General features: G+C 50.7%; 1 protein-coding gene across 2 annotated transcripts in view; it reads left to right on the top strand.

Annotated features, from left to right (window-relative positions):
* LOC109291200 (mitogen-activated protein kinase kinase kinase 3-like) overlaps positions 1-10,132 on the top strand; it is a 124,342-nt gene extending 114,210 nt beyond the window's left edge. For both annotated transcript variants that reach the window (XM_019508088.1, XM_019508087.1), the window contains exons 15-18: positions 760-891; positions 4,716-4,845; positions 5,437-5,614; positions 8,525-10,132. In XM_019508088.1, the coding sequence (XP_019363633.1) occupies positions 760-891; positions 4,716-4,845; positions 5,437-5,614; positions 8,525-8,753 (669 nt within the window). In that variant the 3' untranslated portion in view covers positions 8,754-10,132. The remainder of the gene's footprint in view (positions 1-759; positions 892-4,715; positions 4,846-5,436; positions 5,615-8,524) is intronic.
* The last annotated feature ends 1,253 nt before the right edge of the window (positions 10,133-11,385 follow it).

Genomic DNA, 11,385 nt, shown 5'->3' with positions numbered 1-11,385 from the left:
CGTTTTGTGGCATCGGGGGGACAGTATTAGCTGTCAGCAGCAGCCAGTGATACTTCATCCCTTCCGAGCCCCTGATTGTTACTGGCCCAGCCTATGGCTCAGACCTGCTGTCTCCCATTCTGTCCTGCCCCTTCCGCTCCTCCCTTTTTCCAGCTGCCATGCTTCATCCATCCATCCATCTCCTTCCCACTCCTGCTTCTAGGCAGCCCGTGCAACTGGTGTTCCCCTCATTTCTATCTCTCCTGATAGCCCAGACTTGTGCAGAAGAAACCATGTAACTAGTAAATCCCTCTAACTCCCTCTCTCTTCCTCTGTTTTCTCTGGAAACATTTCAACACGGCTCCCTGCTGTGGCATCCCTCTCTGTCTTGTAGGCCATCATCTCCTATGGACGGTACTCATTTTCACATCTGGGCTTTGTACCACAAATTTCTTGTGTTGGACGCTGGCATGCTCAGCTATTCTGTGCTGTTCCCCATGCCTCAACCTGGGACAGCAGTGGTGTGGCTGCAGAGGGTGGACCAATATACATTGCTCAGAGGTGGCTGCACTGCTCTCAGTTCAGGACGCAGCTCAGGTGAAGCAGCGTGCTGTGATTGAGCTTGGCATGACAAGTTTATCTTCTCTGTGTCACCATGCGGCTCTGAGGATACAGTCAGTGCTTCACAAGTCCTGAAAGATAAGCTAGAGAGCCACTGGGAGGAATGAGGCTTATTCTAGGCCATTCTTTTCATTGCACAGTGTGTTTGTTCCACTACAGGAGGTGAATGCCTTGGAGTGTGAGATCCAGCTGTTAAAGACCCTCCGCCATGAGAGAATAGTCCAGTATTACGGTTGTTTGCGTGACACAGAAGAAAGGAAATTGTCCATCTTCGTGGAATACATGCCAGGGGTAAGTGCGGCCATGGCCAGCCCACGTGGCTAAGAGTAGACATAGATCATCCTGAACTAGAGAGGTTTGGAGTCAGAGCCAAGTCCAGCAGCTTGACCCATATATCTGTAAAGGGCCAAAATGAATTGAGGATCCAGTTGCCCTGGAACTGTTGGATTCAAGTCGGACTTCACAGCCTGACCCCTCTGGTTCGCCATCAAGTCATAATTCCAGATTTCTTTGCGCTTCGGAGCAGCCGCATCCTGATTTGGATCTTTCAGACCCCCTGTCTGAGCACCCAGTTAGTGTGTGATTGGATTCAGAACGGGCTTCAAATTGGGGGCGTTCAGGCCCGTCTGTCATTATGATAACTGGGTATTTCATAGATTTCATAGACGTTAGGGTTGGAAGGGACCTTGGAAGATCATCGAGTCCAGCCCCCTGCCCAAAGGGCAGGAAGTCAGCTGGGGTCATAGGATCCCAGCAAGATAAGCATCCAGTTTGCTCTAGGAAAGATTCACTGTCAAAATCTCAGCTCTCAGCTGCATTGCTAATTATATATATTTGAAGCATGCATGGAAACGTATTGCTGATTACCTGAACAGCTCTGTTCTCTGAAACTACCTCATCTCACGACAGTGTTGCTTTATTGGGTATCCCCTGGTTGTGACTCTGTTTGTGTATGATGACACATCTCCAGGGACAGCGTAGGATTAAGATGCTTTGATGTGGAGGAAACTAAGGAGATATAACTCCAGCTCTTTTTCTCAATTCTTCAGAATGTAAGCGGCATCGCTTTAGCCTTGTTGCACATTAATTTTGGGCAGCTCCTGGAGCTGTTCACCCCTAGCTTGTCCGCACGTTAATGCCTTTAAGTGGCTAAAACATGCTTTATGCAGTTCAGATTACGCCACTGCAGGGCATGATTATCTCTGATCCACACAACCCAGCTCCTGTTCGATTAAGGTGCAGCTACTCCCCACAGACGTGACACTCAAATTGAAGTCCTCCAGTATCCCAGGATGCAGCGGTTTCTCCCCAACCCTTGTGTCCTGTGGGCTCTCACACGCCCAGCTGCTAAGTGGAGCTGCAGCTTTTCTATTTCCTCCAACTTCCAGCACCCTCCCATCCAGGAACAGTGGCTCAGGCACCTTTCCCCACCAGCACTGAGCCTCTGAGCAGGTGGCCACTGCTGGACCCTGTGCTTCTCCCTCTCTGCCAAGCCCTGGGAAGTGGAGGACAACACGGGAGCCCCCAGACCTGACAGGGCTCTGACAAGCCCTGATCTCCAGCCCCATGGCTCCAGCAGCACCCAGCTTCATGCACTCAATCCATGTGCAGTGCAGTGAGAGCTGGCAGCGGCTGCTGTGGGGTGGGGGGCAGCCTGCTGCCAGGGAAACTGCTGCTCCAGAGCCAGGCAGCTGTGGGGGCATCCAGGTTGTGGGTGCAGGGCTGTGCCACTGCCTGGGGCTACTGCCTGGGCCTCCCGGGGTGTCTGTCTGCTCCACTGTGTGCTGCTGAGCTGCCCCCACTGGGCCCAGGGGCACCGAGGGAAGTGGGGGCAGGGTGGATGTGGGGGTCAGAGCTGAGGGGGAGTATATAGGGGAGGGAAGGCAGGGTTGCATTTGAGCCCCCCTTAAGCTGAAGTTGCCCAGGCACTGGGAACAGGCTGATGGATGCACCAGGACGTGTAACAGCAAGCCATGAGCACGTGGGGTAGTGACCTCCCCAGCCTTGCCATCTCCCTCTTCCCTACATAGAAATCACGGAGATGTAGGGCTGGAGGTGACCTCCCTGCTCACCAGGCTGGTAGTGGCAAGTCACAGCTGTGCAGGTGGGAGACGGTCGGAGAAGGTTTCTAGTCTGAAGGTGCAACTGCTCCGAACTCCAAGCTAGCTCTAAGCTGATCAGCATCTGGGCAGCTCAAAGTACGGCATGTAGCAAGGCCCTTAGAGTTCACTGGCCAGGACCGCAGCTTGTACAAACCGGTGTAGCTCCATTTACATTACCTGGTGATGCACCCCTTTTACTCTGATCCATCTGTTTCTTACCCACCACCCCTGTGTTTGCCCTGTAGACTCTGAGGCTGCAAGCACTCACCTATTCATAGACTGCAGAGTCAGAAGGAACCAACAGATCTGGTCACAAGTTGCTGTTACAACTAAAAATTCCCACTCAGAAGATCCCCGTGTGAAAAACAGATTTCCACAAACTGCACATCTGCAAGCCCCCCAGTTCAATGCTCGGTCTAACCACAGTCCTCTTTCTGGCAGCTCTAGTTACAGGCTCTGACGCAGAACCAGAAGAATAAGCCCTGGCAGCGTTATCGACCCCCTTGCCGCTCGCTCTATCACACACTGATGTCTGTTCCCAGCCAGGAAGCCAGCATTGATGCTGTGGCTTTTCCAGAGCTGGACAGAGTGGCCTGTTTGTTTTTCTAGTGATAAACCAGGGCTCTGACTAAATAAAGATTGACTTTCATTCTGCAACAGCAGCTCGCTTCACGCCATCATGCAGGACTCTGCTTCCCCTGCCTCCCTCTCCCCTTGAGGTTGGTGGATGAGACCTGGATCCCCAGCTATAGGGCAGCAGCACTGAAGTGCTTTGTCGACCCACGATTGGGAAGAGCTGTGATGAGGCCAGTCTACTAAGGAGCCTTCTGCACCAAACTGGCCTCTCACCAGCCTCAGTAGCTCAGGGAATTTATCATTAACCTATATAAATACTGCATCTCCTGTTCTTTCCCTTCCCACCTAAATGTCTTGCTAGTGAAAGGGACTGGCCAGTTTGACTCCAGGAGCAGAGGAGGCTCTTAAGTGGCCTCACCTGAGTATGGTGCTAATACCTGTGCCCCATCCCACAGAGGGAAGACTGGGGTCACCAGAAGGCCAAAAAAGCTTGGGGGACAGATACCTAACAAGGGAATAATGATGGAGAACCCTGGGCAATGCCAGCTGCAGTGAGGAGGGGTGGGTTTTTCGCAAGAAGAGCACCTCTGGCTTCGGAAGAGGGAAGGGACAAAATCAGACCTGGAGCAAAGCAAGCTCAGGAGGTGTAAGGCACGAGGAGTGTTGGTGGAGGGGACTGTAAGTGGGGAACCTCTGGCACTTGGGTTAAAAGGTCCCTGCCTGAAGCACTCAAAACGAGTACTTTTAAATCCTGAGCTCCTTGCCTCAACCCCTGCAGAGCCACCTGTGGCATTGTCGGACTGATTTCCCAGATGGGGCTGTGAACGCTGGAGGCATTGTTGCCTCTGATCTGACAGACGTAGTCGTTGAACGTGAGCAGTTCGGGCTTGTACCCTTCAGATGCATTTCCTCAGATGCCCTGGCTGATGATGTACAGTGGTCACAAGAGGGGGGTAAAGAGCTAAGCTGTGTTAACTAGGCCAGTGGGGGCCAACGTATTTGGCAGGCGTGCTGTAGATTAAGTCCCATGCCCACCCCAAGTGCCACCCCTATTCCCTTACCCAGCCTAAACTGCTGCTCTTCTTTCTGCTCCCCGTCCCATCTGCACTGTTCCCAGCTCCCTCCCTAATCTGCTATGCGCCATGTAGAGGATGCCTGTGCCACTTGTGGTATTCATGCTACAGATTGGCCACCCATGGCCTAGGCTCTGGGCAGTTCTTCTATTGCAGACCAGCTCTTCACACTTTTCTCTTCTGCCCAGAGGAGTATTGTCCTGTGGGACCAAACCCTGGATCTGTCACGTGTGTCCATGACACTTTGGCATCATCACATGACATTCCACAGAGCCAGAAAAATAAAGATCACATAAATGTAAAAGCCAGTGCAGTGCAATGGGCCAGGCTCAGCAAACCCCAACCATTTTCTTCTTTGCAACAGGGTTCCATAAAGGACCAGTTAAAAGCATATGGTGCCCTGACCGAGAACGTCACCCGGAAATACACACGGCAGATTCTGCAGGGAGTTTCCTACTTGCATAGCAATATGATTGTGCATAGGGATATTAAAGGTAAGGAGCTAATAATGGGAAACCTTGCACTTATTTAAGGTCGTCTGATACGTTGTGGGGATTTGTATGCCGTGTGGTCAGGGCGCAGCCCCGGGAGTTACAACTCCTGGGTTTTTGCCCTGGTTCTAACTTAGGCTTGCTGGGCATTTTCAAACATGTTATGTAGGCCTGAATTTTCCTGGTGGCCTCTGGCTGCAGTTCCCCTGGGGAGATGCTTTTGGCTTGATTTGCAGAGATCCTGTTGCCAGCATGTGAGCTGTGCACTTCTCAAAATCAGGCCTGAGGCATTTGGCACTCAAGAACTGTGGCGTTGTAAGTGAGGAACTGTTGTTGGCCTCAACTTTTCCAAAACTTCTTTCTCCATGAAATGGGTTAGTGCTGTGAAGTTGCCTTAATTGCAATGCTCATTGAGTGGGATTTTCAAAAGGAGCTGGTAGAGAGAGGACTCCCACATAGTGCATTAATGTAACCAGATATTGCCTTTCCACCTTTTGTGGAGCTACCAGTCATTGGCCTGAGTGTTTCTTACTTTTCCTTGGTGTGCTCTGGCCTGCAGTTCCCTCTATTGTTTTTTTTGTGCCTGACCTGTAGGTGCCAACATCTTGAGAAATTCTGCTGGGAATGTTAAACTCGGAGACTTTGGGGCCAGCAAACGCATTCAGACCATCTGCATGTCTGGGACAGGAATCAAATCTGTCACAGGAACTCCTTACTGGATGAGCCCAGAGGTGATCAGTGGAGAAGGCTATGGAAGGAAAGCAGATGTGTGGTAAGAAATGAAGTGGGCCTGTTCATTGAAGTGGGTTAACATGATGGTTTTCTGTTGTAGCCATCCATTTTAGAAAATCATAGTGGTTAATTTTCCAAGAACAGCAGGTCAAGTTAGCATTTAAAGACCGCATGGTCTATTGGCTTAATGTTACAACTGAATGTTAGGGCTGGAGAGATTAATGATTTTGGATGCACCGGTCTTTGGGACATGGAAAAAGGAGGATGGCTTTCCAAGAATGCGCTCTCAGCACTTGTGAAATTCAGGCCACCTTGAGCACAGAGGTAAGTTGCCATGTTGGCCTGAGGTCAGACAAAAGGTAGTGCAGGGCGGCATCTTAGAGATTTCTAGCATCTGACTGAGTAGGTTGTGGTGTACAAAACCTCATGCCTCTGAACTAGACAGTGTCTAAGGTGCCAACCTGCCCTTCCTTCAGCTCCATCAGGGTATTTCAGGCAGAATGCCCCAAAATGGAAGTGCCCAAAATCATTTTGGATGGTCTTGGCCTTGAGCAAGGTCTGTTTGTGGCTCCAATGTGCACTTGCTTTTTGACACAAGTGACTTTGCAGGACCCTGGTGGACACTAATTTTAGTTCCCTCGGGATTGACTGTTAACAGGAAGCCCTTCTAAGTATCCATGACCTTCCTCAGCTCCAGGGGACCTATGGGGACTCTGTAATTCTGGCTTTGGATATTTGCACATTGACCCTGGTAAATGGGTACTCCACTCCCTCACCCCTGCAATCTCATCGGCCTCTGAGGTTTGCATGATCGGGCCCGGAGCCTAACCAGCTGGAATGGCTGCAGCGATGGTGCCAACAAACTTCAGCATTGCTGTGTGCAGACAACACATCTTCCCTTGCCTTTCCAAACAAGCCAGGGCAATGGGAATGAGTTACTGGAGCTGCTTCACACTGGTGGGGAGAAGGCCAGAGGAGCCTTTGGCAGGCTACCCTCCTGTCACTTGCCCCAGTTGATAGGCGGCAGGTACAGCTAGCTCTTGTTGAAGGTGATTATAAGTCATGGTTGCCAAGCTGGCTTAACGAGGCTAGAGAATCCATGCAGGTGCCAAGACTTCTCACCAAGTGCTGGGAAGCCTTCAGGACATTTCCCCGCCCCTGCATGTCTGCCCTGGATCTTGCTAGCTGCTGGGAATTCAGCTCTCTGCAAACCAGCACAATTGCCCTTGCACTACTTAAGCCTGGAGGAGGGCTGCACTAAGTTGGATCTCTGTGCTGCAAGCCAGGCTAGTGGTGAAGGGGTTAGCTTAGGACTCACTCAGATTAAACTTTCTGCTCTGCCACAGGGTCTGGGTCACTTCAGGCAAGTCATTTGAGGCCAGAGCCTCTTCTGCCTAGGAGGGTGTGTGTGAGATCCTATTCCTTCCTTCAGTCCCTGAAAGAAAAATAGCTCTTTATGTAACACACATCATCTCAGCCTTAGGATCAAGTCACAAACAGCAGCGAGAAGGGGAGTAGGGGCAGGGGGGATGTCTCCACCCTCTGTGTTTCAAACACATGAACAGATACAGTAGGATTACATTTAGTGGCCTAAGCTAACTCAAGTTCCTGATTCACTGGTTATGATGTTGTCAGATTTTTCTAAAGTTTGTAGAGCCCAGAAGATGTGGGTCAGTGCCCAACTCCCTCCGAACCTACCTAGGTGCTTTTGAAATAGGTCCCTCTCTGCACAGAAGCACTTTGAAACCAGGCCAAAGTTTTCTGCTCAGCATTGACTTTCCATGAAACTTCACCTCTCAAGTCACTTCTGAAAATAGGATCTAGCCACCTAAGTCACTTGAGCCTTACTGTGGGGAGCAGCAGAGCTTAAATACCTTTAAAAAAATCTGCGTCTCTATGCTTCCATTCTTCATCTACAAGTGGAAATAATAGTACTTCCCTGCCTCGTAGCACTGTTGTGTGGATACGTATCGGTACAATGAAAACTGCAAGGCACTGGGATGCTGTGATAATGGACCCTGAACATTTCTGACAACAACAAGTTTTTCAGCCCTCGGGTGGGAACTCTGTAAAAAGGGAAGGGTTTGCTGAATTAAGTGAATAATACATTGCTCCAGAAGCTTTTTAAGTTAAATTGCATTTATTTTGCATTTTGCCTCACCACCTCCGAATATTTATTGTGCCCTACTCTGTTATCTGTCAGCTCTGGAGCTACCAATTTGTTAGAATCAAGAAACAAATCGGGCCTTTTGCAGGATTGCTTCTGGCAGCCTGAAGCCTCACGCAGGTGACGCTGAATCTGTTAGCACTGATGGTGCCTTGGCAGTATACCTGCACAGCTGGAGAGGCTTAGTGACCTTTTGTGTTATAAATGAAAGCAGAAAATGTGCGGCACAAATTGGCAACAGTGTGCATTTGTGTGTGTGAATCTGCTGAATTGCAGAGCATGCTTTGTTCTCATGGTCTGCTTTAACTTAGGGCTTCAGAAAGACTTGCTGACCCACGCACAGGATGTCCACTTCCAGAATGATCAGTGGGGGCTTCTTAAAACCTCGAGTTCAGGGAGTTTCACTTGTAACAGAACAAGGAGCAATGGTCTTAAGTTGCAGCAAGGGAAGTTTAGGTTAGATATTAGAAGACCTTTCTCACTAGGACGGTAGTAAAACACTGAGACAGGTTACCCAGAGAGGGGTGAAAGCTCCATCCTTGGGGGTTTTCAAAACCCAGCTAGACAAAGCCTTGGCTGGGATGCTCTAGTTGGGGACGGTCCTGCTTGGAGCAGGGTTTGGACTGGGTGTGACCTCCTGAGGTCCCTTCCAGCCCTCGTTTTCTATGATTCTAATGAATAATTTTGGGTCAGATGCCTGGGAGAAGGGGATGAGGCAGCATGATGGCTGGATGAACCCTTTTGCTTCTCTAACCCTCTCGCTCTTCCTGTTCTTCATTGCAGGAGCGTGGGCTGCACTGTGGTGGAGATGCTAACAGAGAAGCCACCGTGGGCAGAATTTGAAGCCATGGCAGCCATTTTCAAAATTGCCACGCAGCCGACCAAGCCGCAGCTCCCAGACGGCGTCTCAGACTGCTGCCGTAACTTCCTCAAGCAGATCTTTGTGGAGGAGAAGCGGCGGCCCACAGCAGAGGACCTGCTGAGGCACCCCTTTGTGAGCTGCAGCCTCTAGGCCCTCACGAGGGGAAGGGGAAATGTGGGCGGAGGATACGAGGAAAAGGGAAGGGAAACAAAACAGACCCATGGGCTTATGCACTCTGAAAACCCAGCCCTCAGCCTCCTGTTTGTGTTGCTCCAGGTCCCCTCGGTCTGAGGTCGCATGATCAATCACACCTCACGGTCAGCAAGGGGACCAGTTTCTAAACTGCACTTATGCACCAGCTGGCTGTGGAGAACAGCTGTCACCATGACTTGGGCTAGAAGCAGTTCAAAATTAGGGGTTGCCCTCGTGACACATCGGTGGTCGGGTGAACCACAGACTGAGTAGCCCTGTTGCCAGTGGGTGTGTGGTGGCACAGAGGAGCTCGGGATGGCAAGCAGTCATCATGTCACCTGTCCCCAAGGCATGAAGTGGACCGGATCTACCACCCCTCGCTGGGCCACTCTGAAAGGAGCACCACCAGCCACATCCTTGAGGGCAGCCGTCACTGTCTCAGCAGAGAAAAAAGGGTGCCCCATAATAGTCGCTGCAGGACTCGGGCGTGAAGCAGACCGAGATGAATCCAGGACAAGGAACGATTGGCACGTGTGCCTCAATGCATTTGAAGAGGGAAAGGAGTCCTCTTGTGGGAGCTGAAAATGGGAGGCGGTGGGAAGCCAGTGACCATAACAGCATCTCCAGCTCTTCAGAGAGGCCAGACTCGCACTGCTTTGTGCCTTACGTGGTTATAGTCAATCAGCGTTACCCTGATTCACCCCAGCGTGTCCAGTCAAGATGTGGCTGCCCAAGCAGTCCTGTTGACTCTGCATTCCCGTGCCTGCAGAACAGCTCAAACGCAAGGCGTTGCTTTTCCCTGGATGCGGAAAGCCGCCCGTAAGAGACTGATTGCCAACAGTTGCCAGAGGACATTGGATCATTCGTTGTCCAGCAGACAAGTGGGTCTCAATGGGACCTGCCGCTCAGTACAAGCCAGTTCTTCAGGGCCTGATCCTGAAACAAAGGGGGAGGGGACGGGGATGGGGCATTTCTTTGAGAGCAGTTGTCCTCTTATCTTCCTGTCTTTGCCAACCTGTGGCCAGTGCCGTTGTGCTGCTAACAAAGGGTCCAGTGTGCCAGGGACTGAGCACCTGCCGCTGCATCTTGCAGGACCGGGTCTCATGACGGTGCAGAAAAGTTGTCTTTTTCCACCCCGCCATGGAGGAGCATGAAGGCTCAGCTCCTCCAAGTGAGACAGTGGAGATGCACACACCAGCTGCAGGCTCATCCTGCTGGGGAGCGCTTCATCCTGAGATGCCCTAGGGGCTTTCAGTGCCTGGGAATCAGGACGGGCCTTGATTCCCAGTCTGGCAGAGCCATGAGTTTGTCATCTCTGGGCCCCACTCTGCAAACAGCACGAGGAAGGCAGAGCTTCCCTGAGGACCAGCTGCTGCCCTGAGATGAGCTGCTGTCCCTGGGATAGGGAGCGATCCTGCCACGTTTCCAAGACCCTGAACCCACCAGTTGTGTGTGTCTATCCCCACCCCGAAGCCCCTAGGAAATGTTAAAGGATAACTGAATGCTCCACTTGGCAGGGGAGGCAGTGTGTGTGGAGAGGAGTTGGGGGTAGGATCACCGATGCGGCTGATGCAGAGTTGTACGCACACCCCCAAAATGCCACCGTGCATACCAAATTAACCATTTAATACCTGTCCCAGCACACTGCCTAGGGAACGCTGTTGTAATGGGATGTGTGCCTTTCTCAGACACCAGGAGTCCTGTGCTCTCCAGCCTATTTATGCCTCCTAGTGCACTCAGTTGGCTTGATTCTTCTTTCATGGATGCTGGTCTCAATCAGGAGCTTCACTACCTCCCCCTGCATTTTACATCAGTGATATAAAATGAAGACGATCAGCACCCAGGGCAGTGAGTTATTCACTGTGGTCATATGCTGTCATACATTGTTATTCACACGGGCAGTGTTTATCTGTTTAATACCCTTTGCCAAAAACAATGCTTCAATAGAGCACATGATATCCTGGCAATTGCATTGTAGTGCAAGCTGTTTTGCCCAGTTGCTTTGTTAAGGAGGTGGACAGAGTTAAAACTGTGGCCTCAAATGCTGACCTGATTCCTCCTCCCCTTCAGTATGTGAACTGGAATGATACATGCAGGGTAGTTTTAAAGCTGGGTCTGTCCAGATCAAGCAGGAGCAGGGACTTGGTAGAGGAAATGATGTGGAAGCAGCTATTGCAATCTCTGGGGTAAATGCCACATACCAGGCCTGACTTTTTTTTTTTTTCTTTTTCTCCATACTGTGGCTTCCTCTTGCATGTGTGATGGTGTACATGTGCTCTTCCACCAGTTTCCACTACATGCGTGGCTAAATTTGCACATACAAAACCTGCTTGTCCGGTATTGATCACAAGGGAGAATTAAGCAGTTGTTGCTTTTAAAGATGCTTTAACTTGTTTATGGCCTGCAATCGTGGGTTAAATCTTGAACCTTTCTGTGTTTAGATGCCTGGTAGAGATGATATTCAGCTGTCGGCACAGGACTGGTGAAAGGCCTGTGCACCAAAGAAATTCCCCTTAAATTCTGTTTAGGACCTAGGCAGGACTTAACACTTCTACTGTGCACTTAGGCATATTTTACTTCATGAAGAAAG

Source organism: Gavialis gangeticus, unplaced genomic scaffold (genome assembly GCF_001723915.1).
Source record: "Gavialis gangeticus isolate Ggan-Ray unplaced genomic scaffold, GavGan_comp1, whole genome shotgun sequence".
Taxonomy (NCBI): domain Eukaryota; kingdom Metazoa; phylum Chordata; order Crocodylia; family Gavialidae; genus Gavialis; species Gavialis gangeticus.
The sequence above is the reverse complement of the archived record's forward strand: the minus strand, read 5'-3'. Positions and strand labels throughout refer to the sequence as shown.